At 38.5% G+C, this 15,985-nt stretch overlaps 1 protein-coding gene across 1 annotated transcript; it reads right to left on the bottom strand.

Annotated features, from left to right (window-relative positions):
- Nucleotides 1-785: 785 nt before the first annotated feature.
- Nucleotides 786-15,741, bottom strand: LOC140938573 (actin-related protein 5-like). The gene is made up of 21 exons (XM_073388064.1): nucleotides 15,714-15,741; nucleotides 15,295-15,405; nucleotides 14,017-14,105; nucleotides 13,489-13,608; nucleotides 12,665-12,776; nucleotides 11,945-12,040; nucleotides 11,195-11,288; nucleotides 10,500-10,599; nucleotides 9,781-9,897; nucleotides 8,255-8,365; nucleotides 7,616-7,693; nucleotides 7,433-7,468; nucleotides 6,833-6,928; nucleotides 6,367-6,582; nucleotides 5,633-5,750; nucleotides 4,711-4,805; nucleotides 4,300-4,394; nucleotides 3,598-3,675; nucleotides 2,799-2,916; nucleotides 1,876-1,987; nucleotides 786-1,500 (listed from the first exon to the last, which is right to left on the bottom strand). The coding sequence occupies exons 1-21, from the start codon at nucleotides 15,727-15,729 to the stop codon at nucleotides 1,331-1,333; spliced, it is 2,178 nt and encodes a 725-aa protein (XP_073244165.1). The 5' UTR covers nucleotides 15,730-15,741; the 3' UTR covers nucleotides 786-1,330.
- Nucleotides 15,742-15,985: the final 244 nt, after the last annotated feature.

Here is a 15,985-nt window from a genome sequence, read left to right as displayed (position 1 = left end):
TTCATAACCGACACTTAAGTGAACACTTACGAAAATCGTAAGTACAACCACTTAATTGAATTCCCTAAGTGGACCACTTAAGTGATTTAATGCAACTCACTTAAGTTGCGAGTGCACGTACGTATACCCGTAGTTGTTACGGGCGTTTTATGCAACCGGGCCCAGTGGCCCCGCTTGTTCAAATGTTGGATAGCTTTATTCAAGCACCTTATAAATCACTGTACCGCGAATAATTATTGGGAAAACCAATCGCGCCGTGCACTACATAGAAATTTATGTTAATGAATTTTTTTCAGGCTTCTTTACGCAATTGCATAAATTGTGTTCACTGCGACGATCATTTCTTCATTTTCATTGAAATTTTTCTAGTTGATAACATTATCCACCTTTTGAACAATTTGGGGCCTGCTCTCGGCTCACTTGCGAGGCAAGCATAAGCATTAGCCTGAACATATAAGGAGTCTATGTGCTTGTAAGGACGGCCTTGATCATGACAAAAATGGTTCGTTTAGTGCGCCCTATACTACTTATGAACGTGTTCAACTTCTTGTCAGGAAGGCTTTCGTTCAACTCTTTCTCCTTTCCTCCTCTGAGTCGTTAAGGCTTGCTCGTAGACAACACACCGTACGTGCTCAAAGAGATTTCGACATGTACAAATACTTTTCTTGGTTTATTTTGCATCAATTTTTGTGTACAGATGTATTTGAGTTTGTTTGTATTTACAACTTATTTATGTATTTTGCAATTAATTCTATCAAAAGCGCTATTCGTGTATGAATGCGCTGTTAAATTGCCAGTCAGTTTCAATGTAACACAAGGCTTATAACAAACGCCTTTCTGTTTTAGGAATTTAAGCGTGAAGTCTCTGCTTTCAAAAATGAGAACTTTTAGAGTAAAAAGAAAGCTACCTTTTAAGTGCACATTTGCTTTTTCTTCTTTAGTGAAAAATTGACCCCTGATGTAATGCCATAGAAGAAAAGATGTTTTAGACGCGCACGTTCGCCCTTTTTTTCAAAGACGTTTCCACTTCAAACCGTTTGATAAGTTTTCCGTGCTTCGAACAGTGTGCGCGGGACAAATGAACTGGGTTTAAGTTTTCTACTGTAGCAGATATAGGTTTCACAGGCTAAAAAATGTATAGAGTACATTTCTTTCTTACTCAAATGATGTTTAAGACTAATACGTGTGGTTTAAGTGTACCAACTACATATACTGTTGAGTCCGTATCTCTATAAACCACCGTATACGTTTAAGCAAGTTAGAAAACGAAATGCAAAGGAATAAGAAAACTAATCACTGCTTTGAACGACGTCCACGGATTGAGCGTGCGCTATGACTGGGAAGGGGTCGTTACGTAAAGGTTTGACGCGAAGTGTTCCTTGAGATATTCTCCGCCTTTCTCGTCATACTCCTCCCTAGTAACACTGACTGTCCGTAGGTTGTTGCTGAGAGTCCTTGCCCATTTACGAGCACCGTACCATGCATCGAGCACCGGGTTACCTGGATAAACGTGAGTAAAAAGGTTAGAAGAATTTTCAAAACGATAAATGAACAACAATAACGTCAACATATTATTGAAACAATACGGTAGCCTGAGCACAGACGTCCCTTGTCAGCAAAAGGAATGAGCTGTCGAAAACCTCAATAGTACATTCTCACTACACACGATTTGGATCCTTAGAGTCTCAAATGGTGGGATCACGTGACAGGGTTATGGAAAATGTGTGTCTGGAGACAAAAATAACTTTGAAAGTTTCCCTTTTCAATTAATATCTTTTATAAGACTGAAGCGTTTTAAGGTACATTTACCTAACGTTGCCTGTGTACATTCTATTCTATCATTGTGTTGACAGGGAAGCAAAATATTCAACGAACCTGCCGTGAAAACTTTAAATGTAGATTGGAACGGTCGGATAGCAAGGAGCTCTCTCTCCAGGCGTTCTTGAAAGTTGGGGAATTGTGTATTTCCTCCTGTTACAAACACATTCTAGGAGAAAAAACAGAAAGGCAAATTCATGCGAGTACAGATTGTAGCATCGAATCACACATGTTATCTCTAACAAAAGTAGAGATATATAGGGCAGGCACCAGTACACGACGCTAATGGCTCCTACTTTCTTGGCAGCACTTCAAATCTAGTAACACTCGCGCCGGAAGTAAACGAGTTCCCAGTTTTTCTAATAAATACCAGATACTGAACCCAATTCACGGAAGTGCTTTTACGCGGCCTTTTGCGTTCAAAGCCGACTCCTCTGCGTACTTTGTGATTAGAATGGATACTCCAAAATCCAGTGGGACACCTCATGCCAATTCCCCAACATAATATTCATTGCAAAGAATTGCATTAATTGGCCACACATTTTGAGAAATTTGAAAGGATCAAATAGCATCAGTTGTGTAAGGAAAGGATTTCAGTGTGGAATTCAGCACCCATCTACAGTGATAAGGATTACGCGTTGATTTGACCGTTAAGTGTAAAATATTGTAATAGGCAACGTACGCCATATATGTGATAAAAATAAGCCGTTTCAATGGAAAACCTAATTTGGAGTATCCACTCCGGTGCTTCATTCTCTCTAAGATCGCATGTTTAAGATCGTCTTCATTTGGACTGACAACAGTTAACTAATTATCGTAAAATAGCACCTTTCAACTGAATATCGGAAGTCAAAAGCAATGCCTAAAACTGTTAAACGAACGATCTAAACTCAATGGGAAGTGCTGACGTCTAAGCTGGATAGGCAATGTTTAAAACTAGTAACATTAAACAGTTACAAATTTCGTTATTCCACTCGTACCTGCACTAATGCTGTTTGTAAATCGGCCGAAAAGTGGTTAAGTATAAAATCAATAGTTTCTGCAATACCGGCTTGTTCAATACCAAGCATGGAAGGTTGATATACAATCTCAGGAACTCTGGGAAAAATAATGAGACAAAAAAACATAACACAAATACAATAACTAAACAGTTTATCCTGCGTCAGTGGGGGAGTGTGACATAAATTTTCTTACGACACGAAAATCCGCGGTCTAGCAAGGCAACCAGGAATTTACCTTTTAAACGGGGCACCCAAATCACCACGGAATCAATGAACGCCCTTAACACAGGGTATTTCAGTATCCCTGTATTTCATGTTAACATGTTGCCACCAAAAGCGTGGTCCATGATATGATATGCTAACCTCACACAACCACAATCCCTTTACTCGCTCTGACGAAGGCTAGCCCTCGAAACGTCAGCTTTGGAATCCTTTACGGTAGACTATTTACCATTGTAACTCAGGGGGATTTGACGGCATAGGGGCACTTGACCGCTTATTCTGACCACAAAAAGAAACATTTCAAAGCCAATTTCGACCCAGGGGCCGAATTGACCGGTACTTTAACAGGAGATAGAACTGCACGGGCAAGGTGCTTCGAGCGTTTTTGCCAGTACTTTAATTCTCGGATTTCGTTTATTGGCAAAATGACATTAACATGACTGGTACCAAGGGTAATATTTAATGTTGTTTCCCGAAATTCTCAGGGTTTCTCGAGGCGGAGCTGATCAGGAACTATTCCACTTGCGCTGTACGGGAGACAACCGCAACTAGTTACCTTATTCTCTCAACACCAAGATGGAGCTGATAATATTCCGCCCAGTCAACAGCAGATTCTGGTTTGCCACCAAAACGTCTACAACAGCAAAGACACACGAAAATAATAATAATAAAAATATTTAAAGAAAATAGCCGAATCGGACTACAATGAAACTACTTACCGTAAAATTCTGAAAATAAGCCCTTCCATGTATAAGCCCCTCCAAATATAAGCCCCCAAAACTCGTAAAGCAAAAAGCCCTCCGTTAAATCGCCCCTCCAAATATAAGCCGCCCCGGGGCCTGTACTTGGAAATTGCCCTCAAATACAAAGTAAAACAAAGCAAAAACGGTAAATTTCCTTCTAACCATAAAAGCTAGCCCAATCGATTTTGAAACGCAAATTTCCCTCCATATAAGCCCCTCAAAAAAGGGCCTTTGAAAAATATAGGCCCCGGGGCTTATTTTCGGAATTTTACAGTATTTTTGGGTAGACATAAACAATTAACGATAGCTAATGCAAAAACTTGGACAGGCGGAAAAAACAGTTTGCCATTTGTTGAACACGTCGTTTGAAAGTTCTCCGGTAAACGGAAACAAACTTACAGACAACTTTGGCTTCTGTGTGCCAATGGACGATCGTAAACGGAAATTGTAGCAAATCCTAAGTAAATAAGTTCATAAATGGACTCGGAAATCGCCAATTTAGCCCCGTGACTTACTTTGAAAAGTCAGGATCGTGTTTCTTCAGTAAATTCTCCAGCTCGTTCAGTTCTTCCTGTTCTTTTTCACTGTCGGAATCACCAGCATCTTTGTTCTGCAAGAAAAACAGATCAAGAATTGTCATCTTCACCTTCACCGCTTGTTTTCTTTTTACCAGCGCCGTCGTCGTTTTTCACCTCCACCTTCGCCGACACCGCCGTTTGTCACAACCTCGTGCCCGTCCGCGGGGGCATGGTTGAGTTTGTCGTTAAAGCAGTTTAGTTACGTATCCTGAGAAATACATATAGTTTACGTCATAGAAAGTGCGGCGTACGGGGTTATATTCACGAATTGTCACAAACAACGAGTAAATATAATCCCGTACGTCCTTTAATTAGTGTTACTACGAATCATACAAATTCCAGACTCACAATGGATCTGTACACCATCCAGTCCTCATCGTTTTGTCCAAATGTATCTTCTTTTGGTTTCTTATGCGTACTTCGTGTCGTACCGTCGTCACGAACTACAACAACAACACTGTCACTATCAACGGTAAACTCATGCAACACCGACTTTGAATTTTCCTTCGCCATTTGCGCATTTCCCATAATACACCTTGTTGGTCCCCCCTGAACATCATAGTCGTAAAACAAGAAATTAATGACATTTCCTAAGCAATTTTTTTTTTTTTGGGGGGGGGGGGAAGGTGAGCGGGAGCAAGCAAGGTGCATTATGGAAATGCGAAAATGGCGCATGTAATTGCTGCTATTTATGTACGAGGGACAGTATAACCCAACATCCCTTCCCAGAGATATGCCAAACCGACAAGCCGGTAATCTTAGTTCAGTACCTGAAAGCAATTAATTTCAAAAGTATAGTCTACGCAGTTGGCGTCTGAAGAGACGCACAGTCTCTGGGACTGCCAAGACAGAAGGCACACTCGTACAAACCATAAAACATGCGAATTGAGGCGTGTTCTAATAAGAACTGCTAGGTTGATTAGGCCTTTTTTGGTAAACCAAACGATGTCAGTGCATTTGAACTTCCACCAACTTAGTCTTAGCAGTTATTCAAAAGAATGAATATCTACCGGTAGCAGATTCTACTGTAAATATGCATCCTGCATTTAGGAACGTTTAGATTACGTGGTCTAAATTACTTCGCCAACCAGTGGACAGTATTTTACAGACAGTTTATTTATTGTCGTGCTCGTAATCCAATTTTCAAATTACCGAATTTCGTCCTCCTTTTTTTCATGTTGTATGGTCCAATCTACTCATATATACATGTACCGAAACGGGATAAAAGCCCTCCACAGACTAAACTGTGCCGGCAGTCATAGTAACCTACCATTAGGATCATAAGCCAGCTGCGACAAAATCCTCATTCTTTCCAAGGAAGCATGGCTCCGTCTGCTGGCTAATTCTTCTCTTCTCTGGGTTCGCTGCTGACGAGCATCAAGTATTTCCTGACAAAGGAAACGTAAAAGAAAATAGCTCTTCACATGCCTAAAAAGAACGGAGCTAAAAGGACATACCGCTATACATCTCTTTTACATCGACTTGAAAGCGACAAAAAAGCGGTAAAAATTCTAAGAGCAGAATTCGTCGCTCTTAATGTTCATACTTTGCAACAACAGAGCGTTTTCACTCACGTGGGTAGCAGCTGATGAAATTTATTGAAACAAAAAAGAGGGGTTTTTTACGTGAATAAAGGTTTTTTAACTTCCCAGGTGTTTCGTTTGGAACACAACAATGGCCGCATTTTTATAGTTTTGGTACAGCAATATGGCGGACGCGATGTCCCGCGATTGTTTCTGAGAATGTTACTGGGCACGCGCCGGTCAGCTATTGGCCAATTTTTTCCCCGTCCCTAGTAACAGCCCCAGAAATCTTTGCGGCCCAGTTTTCTTCTGGTTTCTAGAGTGGCGAATGTGGAAACGCTCTGAGAGTTGCTGAGATGTAACAGCGCATGCGTAAGGTATACAGCGGAGGTAAGTAGACTGACTCTTGATTTCAGATGGTTTATTTAGCATAGAGATAGATATGATTCAAGTTATCAACGCGTGTTCTCTTTCAGCTCACTTTTCGTCTCCTATGTAATCCCGACAGCCACGTTTTAAACGTTTCCTCTCTTTGTATTTCCTCCTGGCTCTTCTGCTGTTGTAACTCTTGTTTTTTCTCCTCCTTTAATCTTTTCCCAATTTTATCCTCTGCTCCTCCTTTGGGAGTCCGCTGCCTCTTTTTGCTCTCAACCGGCTGCTCAGATACCACATCAATGATTTCATCTTTTTCTTTGACCTAAGAACGCAATATGGAACAGTTAGAGTTGTTATCATCGGTCCAAAGAGCCTTCGGTAACATTGCAATAACCCATTTCCAAAACTTTCACTTTCAAAACAAGGCTAAGTGCAAAAAACCTTTTTTGCGTAAATGAGTTTTATTTGCATGAGAATAAATAATCATTTTCATATCATTAGCTTTGCACTTGGCCTCGCTTTGAAACAGAGGCTTGGAGCAACTTGGAAATGATGTTGAATTCATTTTTCACCTCGGAATCCAGTTCCAAAGCTGTTTGCATGGCTACAATCTTTTCCTTTCGCTTTCGGATAGACGTCGTCAGATTCTTTATGGCGGATTGCAAAGCCTGTCATTAAAAGTGAACAACAACAAAAATACGGTATAAGCGTTCATCTTAGGAATTATTAAAAAGATTTTCAGGTCTGGGCCGATTTGTTCGAAGACTGACTAGCTTCAGTCCTAGGTTAACTATAAACGGAGCATATGAGTGGTAACTAATCGTCTGAAACTAAACGCACTAACCATTATCTGACAGGCTGAAAAATCTCGCACCCTCTTTTTAATCAATCAACTGCTCGCGAATGGCGCGGACCCATTTTCCCGCGCTCCGCTGCAACTACTTGTAATTGAAACTGTTAATTGGTTCATTAGTTTGTCACTGTCTAATTTGATTGGTCAAAGTGATACTTTTGACAGATTTTGACCAACATCGGCTTTTCAATCGATATTCAATCGATACGAAACAAGTAAGATATTAAGCATTTTTTGCGACCCTTGACATCGATCTGGATACCATGATCTCGGAACGTTTGCAAAGTTAACTTAAAGAATGGAAAGGTACGATATTTACCTCAGAACTCTGGAAGCCTGCCTCTGTTAGTGACATCTGTAAACAAAAAACTTCCCTTTAAGAATTCCTCACTACAAGTTAATCACCTACATTTGCACTCTTTCAACTGAAGTGCTTAAAAAACATTATGAATCCTTATTCAAAGATAATCAACGTGAAGTGTCACTGTCTGAAGTATTTCACCTGGAATTCCTTGTTATTTGAAAGTTCCAGTGCCTGAATACTCATTAGATCTTGTAGTCTTTCCTCTTCTTCCACAAGCTGAAAATAATGGGGAGGACGCATCACGTTTACGGCCTGAGACACGAGCAGTTGAAAGAACCATATGGTTATGATTTTCCCACCATTTTCTTGTGCTTTCGTTTTTCCGTTTGCATTCCAAGAAGCTCTTTTTTGGTTCGGAAAAAAAATGAGGATTTGTGCAGAAATATTTGTTTTTTCCTGTTATATAAATTGACGGATCTTTTTGTCAAGCCACATTCGGCAATAAAACGAAAACTAAGAAAACGCGAAGCAGGGAAAATTATTAAACATTGAAATCTCCTGGTCATCTATTCGCGAAACAAGAATCTGGGACGTCCTAAAGTATGAAAATGTGCCATTCGAGACATATTTTCTCAGAACACACTGTTTCGATGATTGCTTTGTCACCCTACAACAAATCTAAATGGCAATTAAAGCCTCTCACTATCAATTTCGTTACAAAATTTACCGGCCACAGTTAAGATAATGGTTATTTAGGTTATAGTTTTATGAATAAACCGTCACGCGTTTTGGAGAAAGGGGGTTATAAATGCGAAGGATCAAGTACAAAAATCCAACCTTTTCTTCTCTTCTTCTCGCATTTATTTCCTGTAGTCTTCTCCCCTGTTTCTGCCTTCTCAACTTTTCCTTTTCTTCACTCTTGGGGCCGTTGGTTTGAGGTGCCTGGGCCTGTTCAGAAGAAATGCTTTAGAATTTCTGTGGTTTTACTGTTCAACAGCCCCCGCTCCCATTGCAGTTCAACTATTGCGAAATTGTTTATATTTATCTGGCAAAATTTGACCTTCAAAAATAGTAAGCAGATTTCAGGGTCATGAGTCCGAGACTTGGAAACCTGTGCAGGAAAAATTGCATGAAATGTGGCAAGTTTTCCCTCCTCTTCGCAACTATTTAGGAAATTCGCCAAAGTGTTATTCTCTGTGATTCACCCGGCACGATACACACCTTAGTTCCAAACATCGCATTTTACACAGGTGATATGACTGCTTTTGAAGAGGATTTAGTGAAGTACGTATAGAAACTTTTAAAATCAGTCAAAATAGACGGACTAAACAACAGTTAAATCAGACGGATTACCCTGTTGGTACTTAATTTCGCGGCGTTTTACCCAATTGTAAAAAAAATCGCCAACTTAAAGACCCGCGAATAAATATCCTCGCGAAATTTAGACACGCGACATTTAACACATGTAGAAAATTCACAGAACAAAAAATGTAATAACAATAACAGGATATGTATCGACAAACACAATGTCCCCAAACATTTAAGTGGTTTTACTAGCAAGTTCCAATTTCTATCTGTATTTGTATCATCTCCATCTAAGTCGCTAGGTTCCTAAGAGCCCCTTATCTTAAAATTTTAAAGAGTTCAAGTAAAATGAAGTTTAAAATGCTTGAAATTTCGAAATTTAATGCCCTTTTGTTCTTTTTTTTTTTCCTATTGAAATCGCAAAAGTAAAACCCCGGGAAATACTGTACTGTGTCACCAAAACCGCGAAACTGAAGTACCCCCGAAATTATGTACCAAGGTACGCGTCCAAAATGCACAACGAACCATTTTCACGAGGACGGATTAATCCCGGGGGGGGGGGGGGGGTACTGCCATATATGGACTATATAAGTATGTGCCGCTGTGAAGGGTACGGCTTTCAAGCAGTTTACTCTAAGATAGGGTATATAAATCAGAGCATTTGGGTCTAAAATAGGGTACCATTTTTCAGGAAACTGATCAGTTGGTTGAAGATTTTATGTAGACTAGGGATTGTGGTATAAGGTTTTGTTTTGGCTAGACTACTGTGCTAGTGACCTCAGTAGTTTCTGGAAAACAGCTACTCTAGGATAGGGGGGATTTGGGGATTTTACTCTAGTATAGGGTAGCAAAATTCAGCTGAACTAGCTCTGGTATAGGTTAAGGGTTCCAGGGTCCCAGCGGCACATCCGCACCCAGAAATTCCTTAAGTACCCCCAGGGGATTAATGTCGAGAAAAAAACCCAAATAGCCTCAAAAAACTGAAAGCTACTGGAAACGCCATTTGACCACTAAGCTATTTTTGCTATTGTGCGCTTATAACAAGATAGTACACCCACCTGAGCATACGGCAGCTGAATTTTATAAACATGATCATCATAGTAATCTGACGATGCCCACTCCTCAAGCTCCTTCGAGTAATCTGTCGCCATAGCTGTGTAACTGTGCACTAATTCCTAAACAAGAACAATCAGAATATATTAAGAAATGCACCCTAGGACTTGAACGCAGGGCGTCCAGATTACACGTCTAGCCCTCTAATTAAGTTGTCAGCCACGCTGCTTCATGGGCAGTTGAACTATACTATTGTTGAACCCACTGTAGGCTCTTCACACTCTAATCCTCCGTTGTTGCTTCTGAATAGTGCAGCTTCCAGTATTCTTTGAATTGTCAGAATGGCTATTATTTGAGGACAGTGCCTATTTAAAGCCAGTGAACTGAATAACAGAAACACGTAACCTATTTTCTTTCCTTTTGTTTTATTAAAAAATGACAACAACAGCATAGGATCTAGTTCAAAAATAATAACTTCTAAGGCCTATGTTACCTTCCAATTCCCCTTCAAAACAAGTCATTAAAGTATGTTAAAAACCATAAGGCTATTAAAAACAGCTGGATCATGAACTTAAGCCAAATTTAGCCCCTATGGTAGACTCCAAATTAATGAGCCCCATACAGGCAAAGATACTGCTTACGTATCATGCAAGTAATCTACACTATAAGTTCTTCATTTATTTCTACTTTCACTCGCCCATAAATAATGAAAAGATGCACTAACCTGTGCTCTGGTGAGCGTTATCTGAGTGGCATGATGTGGGTATTTTAGTTGTAATAGTCTCTGCATGAACCACGTTGCATGGGAACCACCCAGGTTAATCCTGTATTTCACAAAGCAAAGAAATAAATTTACCTAAGTTTAACAAAAATGTTGTTTTTATTCCTACATGTACAAACCATTAATCATCATTCAACCATAAATGGTGCAAATTTTAAAGCTGTGATATTCTGTTATGTAAAAGCATTACATCATTTAATTTAAAAAATTATCACATAAAGGGTTAAGGAATCCAACCCCCCCTCCCCCTCCACCCCTCCTGCAAAAATCTTGAATTTCAGTTTGTCCTTTGCTCAGGGCAAACAACTACCAGAATACTTCAGTTTGTTGTTTTCTTGTGCAAATTGAGGCTATTGTTGTTTAAACCTCTGCAAGATTGACAAATCTAAATAAGAAAGCAAAAACGAAATGAATTCTGGTAGTTGTAGTCAAATGTTGTCATCATGAACTTGTCTTATAATTTAGATACAAGATGATTGGTTGACTTACCTGAAGCCTTACCCATAAGAGAGGTGATCTAAAAACTAACTTTGCACAGCAAGAGGATCTACATACTTCTCCTGGACATCTGGATGGCACCTTTTAGAAGCTCTGGGTATTTATATAGAATTCTAGGGTATTTTTTTATTCTTCGATACCTTTTACAGTTGCCAGCGTCCAGTCTTCCATTCACCACTGGAAGGACATGACTAACTTGACAACTTGAAGACACAACCAGAGCAGTGGTTTTATCTGTAGTGTGTAATGAAATAATTTATCAAAATTAAAAACATTGGGAACTACCATGAGATTGAGTGAAACATGCTATCAAACTCAGAAAACCATGAACACCTGTAAAATTTCAAGAACGTTGACTGTGTAGTGACAAATCACAAGTTCAGGCGCCTCAAAACCACAAACTACAGTGTAATCACAATCACTGCTTACGGTTTAGTCATCTCATAGTCTGCGAACACAGGCATATTTCTGGTCGTCGCTTCTCTGCACCCGAAAAATAATGTGTGGTTAGAAGCGACGACCAGAAATACTTCTGTGACCACTACTCATGCCTTATTGGCTAATTTCTCGCAACACAATTACATTTCCATAAAATAATCTTTCTGGTATTCACGGTTTTGTGAGTTTTGCAGGAGAAGATACTACTTAAAACATGAAAAAAGGTATAAATATCATAACAAATATGAAACAAGGCATGGATGGACAAAATTGAAGACAACTGAAACCAATTGCAATCTTTTTCTGGCCATGGTAGGCCATGAGCAGTGTCTAATATTTCTTTTGAGACAAAAACATGGAAATGACAAACTTATAAGGATGAACCATGCATGGCTCTGAGGAAAGAAGGATGACTACACACAGTCTACCATGGCAATATTGAATTAACTCACCTGAACTGGGCATGTTGTTGTACAAACTGAAAAGACTGTCAATACCATATGCCACGCTTGGAACATTGTAGCACTCAAACAGAAGCTCTGACATGGCTGAAATTAAATTTTAGTACCTTGTTGCAGAATTATGCTTATATGCCATGATAACATTCTATTTGAATTATAGAGGAACATATATAAATTATGTTACAAGTAAAAGTTAAAGTTAAAATTTTTTAACCAATGTTGATTCTCAATTTGCTATTTCTTTAAGGTCTCAAGAATTGAATACTGGTATGTAAAAGTTAGCCCAATAACTGGTGCCTCAGGTTACCAAGAAGACAATAAAAACTAGGAAAGCATCATTATTCCTTCTATTAGTAAACAACAATCTAAACCTGCCATTTTATTTTGCATGAATTCAGAGTTATTCGTTGACAATAGTAAATGTAAATACCGAGGGTAAAACAAGAGGATGAGCAGAAAGGGCCCAGCAGAAAGAGTTTTCCTTTCTATTGCCTAAAGTTTTTTCTCTTTTTTCACAATGCATTCAAAATTTAAGGTGCACATGATACACAGGTAAATGCGCTAAGTTATCAGAGACTCTAGAGGACAGCATGGGTCTTTTTGTAATATCATTGACAAAGTCTTGCTTGTGATTGAAAGATTGTGTGCTCTATTTTGCATACATTCTCCACCAACACAAATCATAATATTATCATTTCAGTGATAACTTACATTGTCGGCAGTAGTTAGGGTTGCATACTGGTTCTGTTAAAACAATAGGATGGTTGACACTTCCCGGTGTGTTGATTCCAAGGCGACTGAAGATGTGATCAAAGACTTGTTCCTGAAGGGATTAAATTCATTCATTTTGTAGTACAATGTATGCATCAATGATAATTTTTGATTTATAATGATCAACACAAATACAGGTTTGCAATGACCTGCAATTCAGTTGGGCCTCTGTTTGGGTATACCTGCAGACGTTGATTTCAAGTCTGCGCATTTTCCATCAAATCAATGGTTTTTCAAGCCTAATTGTTGCGTATCAAAAACTGTTTGTGTAGGAACACTACTAGCAAGCTCAGCGCAACCACAATGATGACAGAAAAGAGAAAATAAGCAAAACAAAAACTCTGAATGCCCAGCACACTTTTTGGTGGGTAAATCTTTGCAGTCATTGCACAACTAGCATTGTCAAAATTGATTCATAAATGGTGATCTCATCGCAACTTTGATTTTGTCAGAAAATATACACATTCAGAGACGCATAATTCCACCTTTAAGGTGTTTGCTAAAATTTACCCATATTTAATATCAGTCTCATGACTGATAACTCTCTTCAGTTTTCTCCAATTTAAACATTTAAAACTTGCCATGCTAAAACTTTGTCAAAAAAGATCTTCCTCGGCCGATAAATAACTACAGCATAACTGCAAACAAAGTTGCTGGTATTTTGAATGGTTATGAGCTCCAATATCAAATAAAAATAGAAAAAACAAGAGAGATACATTTTTTGTAAAATGCAGTTATACATCACTTCAAATTTTAAAAAGTACCTGGCATTCATAGTTTGTGACGACATCTCTGTCAAATTGACTGCGTAGAGCCCATCTGACCACCTCAAGATTGCCAATATCATTCCCTACACAGACACTATGAGCAGAAGGGTCAGTATCCTAAAGAAAAATATTATTAGTAAATTAGCAAAATATCTAATAATAAACTGTTATAATAATACATTTAGGCAAAGACATCCAGTGAAAGGCACCTACTTTTAGACTATACAATAAATAGATTACCATAGGCTATGAAAACAAAAATCATATCACAACATTTTCTGAAACGTTATTGTGAACATTTATGAGTAAAAAAAAAATCCAAAATAAGTCAATAAACAGTACAAATGTAGTTACGAGTAAATATAATTTTTTTAGTGGTTTGTTCTTAGGTCTTAATTGCTAATTCACCATTTTGCCATGCCCTAATAATCATTCCTTAATAGTTCAAGAATTCACACAACTTTTGGCTTCACAGTTACAAAGAAAGAAAATATTTTAACATAAAAAGATCTTTTACATGTATACCTTCTTTCCTCTTGCTTTTGCAACCAAGTTTCTGAAGATTAGTCTTGGCTTATTGTCAATGGCCCAACCAGCTCGACAACAGTGGCCACCTAAGTAGCAACAGAAAGAAAGCCAAATTCAAAATAATATTTACTGTGAGTCAGCATTGAAAACCTGTCAACTCTTATGTTTAAGGCATGAGCCTCACAGCTGCAGGTAACTTCCTTCTCACTCCAGCTTATGCTTGTTGCCAAGTTTCTCAGTCCAACAGAACATCTTAACTAAAATATAACTGCCTTAACTGACAAGGTTTATTAAGTAAATTAGGCTAAAACAATGAGTGCAAAGAAAGAAAATTCCATGTGATTTGACCAAAATCTCCAATAAATTTGAAGCTTGAAGTGACCACCTCTTGTAAGTAACCAGCTGCCATAAGTGAACACCTATTCAAAACACCAAAATTTTCCCAGTAAATCACTACAGTTTAAACCTCTTGTAAATGAGCACCTCTCGTATGCAACCATGGTCCCTTTTTTGTACTGTCTGATGGTTTTAGAAGTCTCCATTGTTGTTATCCTCCTGTAGGTGACCACTTGAGATATGGTTTGATCCCTGGTGTATGCTTGCCATATAGAGGTCCTACCAGGGTAAATTCCGACAAGCGACATGGCCCAAAAAGTAGCAACAGAGCATAAAATGAAATCACGACAAGGGACAACCTCCCACAGCCAAACTGCGCCATTGACAGCAAAGCCGATCTATCACCAGTCAAATTATTTATCACCAGTCTGAATGCCAAGAAGAAGTAATTTTCATCAGTTTTCTTTGGTCAGTTTGTCATGACTGTAGCCTTCTTGGGAACTTTGAAGCTTCCAAATGACATCATACATCTTTGGAACGTCTTTAAAAATCTTTCTTTAAACATCTTCTGACATGAAATGTCCACAAATCTTTATATCTCTTATTAATCTTGTCTCAGCTAAATTTGGTTACTGTAACAGTACTGTGGTGTGGTAATTGAGGGTGTTTATTGAGATCTCTTGAATTTACCCTCGACTTTTTTTAGAAAAAAATATAATAACAAAATACTTTGCTCTATTAAAGAGTCTTGATCATAATTCTTTAACTTAAACTTTGACAATACCAACTGGTGTCTTTTGTGTACTGTCTGTGTGATAATGGCATCTGGGGCAAACTTGTAGCAAAATGAAAGTCACATTATTTTCTGCTATTTTGCAGATACCTTTGAAAAAATTAGATACACATGGACAAGTAAATTAGAAGTACAGCTGCACTTACCATTGTCAATGATTAGTGGGACAGCGTTTTCTCGAAGGCTCGGTGAATAATCATAGAAGGAATCTGGCGATGTTTCAAAATCTTGGAATCTGAATATATGAGGGTCTACTTCTAAAGAGGATGGAAGATAAGATGCAGAATTGATACTCTCAGCGGTTTACAGAGAAACTTGCTGCTCTAAATCGGTGAAGGGCAGGATGAAAAACATTAACTCCTCAAAACATGTTTGACCAAGGAGCGCATTTAACAGCTGTACTTGGCATAGAGAGTATCGTAGATCTTGACGAAAAAGCCAGATCGACGCCTTAATAATAGCTATAACTTCTTTGTAAGACGGCTATTAAGTTTTTATGATATGCCTATGTTCACTGTAAGCATAATTTTTGAATTGATTCAATGTCTTTTGATTAAAAACTTACCACTTTCGTCCGCCATCTTTGGTGAAACAGCTGAATAGTTGTGCAGCGGTGAATGTTTGACAGCGGATACTACGTTATGTAAAATATACTGAACTGATTTTCCTTATGCGTCTTTGGGAGGGTGTTAATTTCATTTCTCTTGCATTGTCCAAAGTATTCAATCCTAATTAAGGGAAAAATTCTACGATCAAATCCAACATAATTTTGTTCTTACACAGAATTAATAATCAAATTGATGAATTCACAGAATTTTTCTGTAAATTAACGCCGGC

The sequence above is a fragment of the Porites lutea genome, chromosome 5 (assembly GCF_958299795.1).
Source record: "Porites lutea chromosome 5, jaPorLute2.1, whole genome shotgun sequence".
Lineage (NCBI taxonomy): Eukaryota > Metazoa > Cnidaria > Anthozoa > Scleractinia > Poritidae > Porites > Porites lutea.
Note: the sequence above shows the minus strand (reverse complement) of the source record. Positions and strands in the feature narration are given on the sequence as shown.

Excerpts from the sequence above, each read along its gene's own strand:
- LOC140938573 (XM_073388064.1), bottom strand. Across the intron at positions 13,609-14,016 it reads CAAAAGCAAGAGGAAAGAAG|GATACTGACCCTTCTGCTCA; the intron begins GTATACATGTAA and ends ATTTTTCTTTAG. Across the intron at positions 2,917-3,597 it reads CTTGGTGTTGAGAGAATAAG|AGTTCCTGAGATTGTATATC; the intron begins GTAACTAGTTGC and ends TATTTTTCCCAG.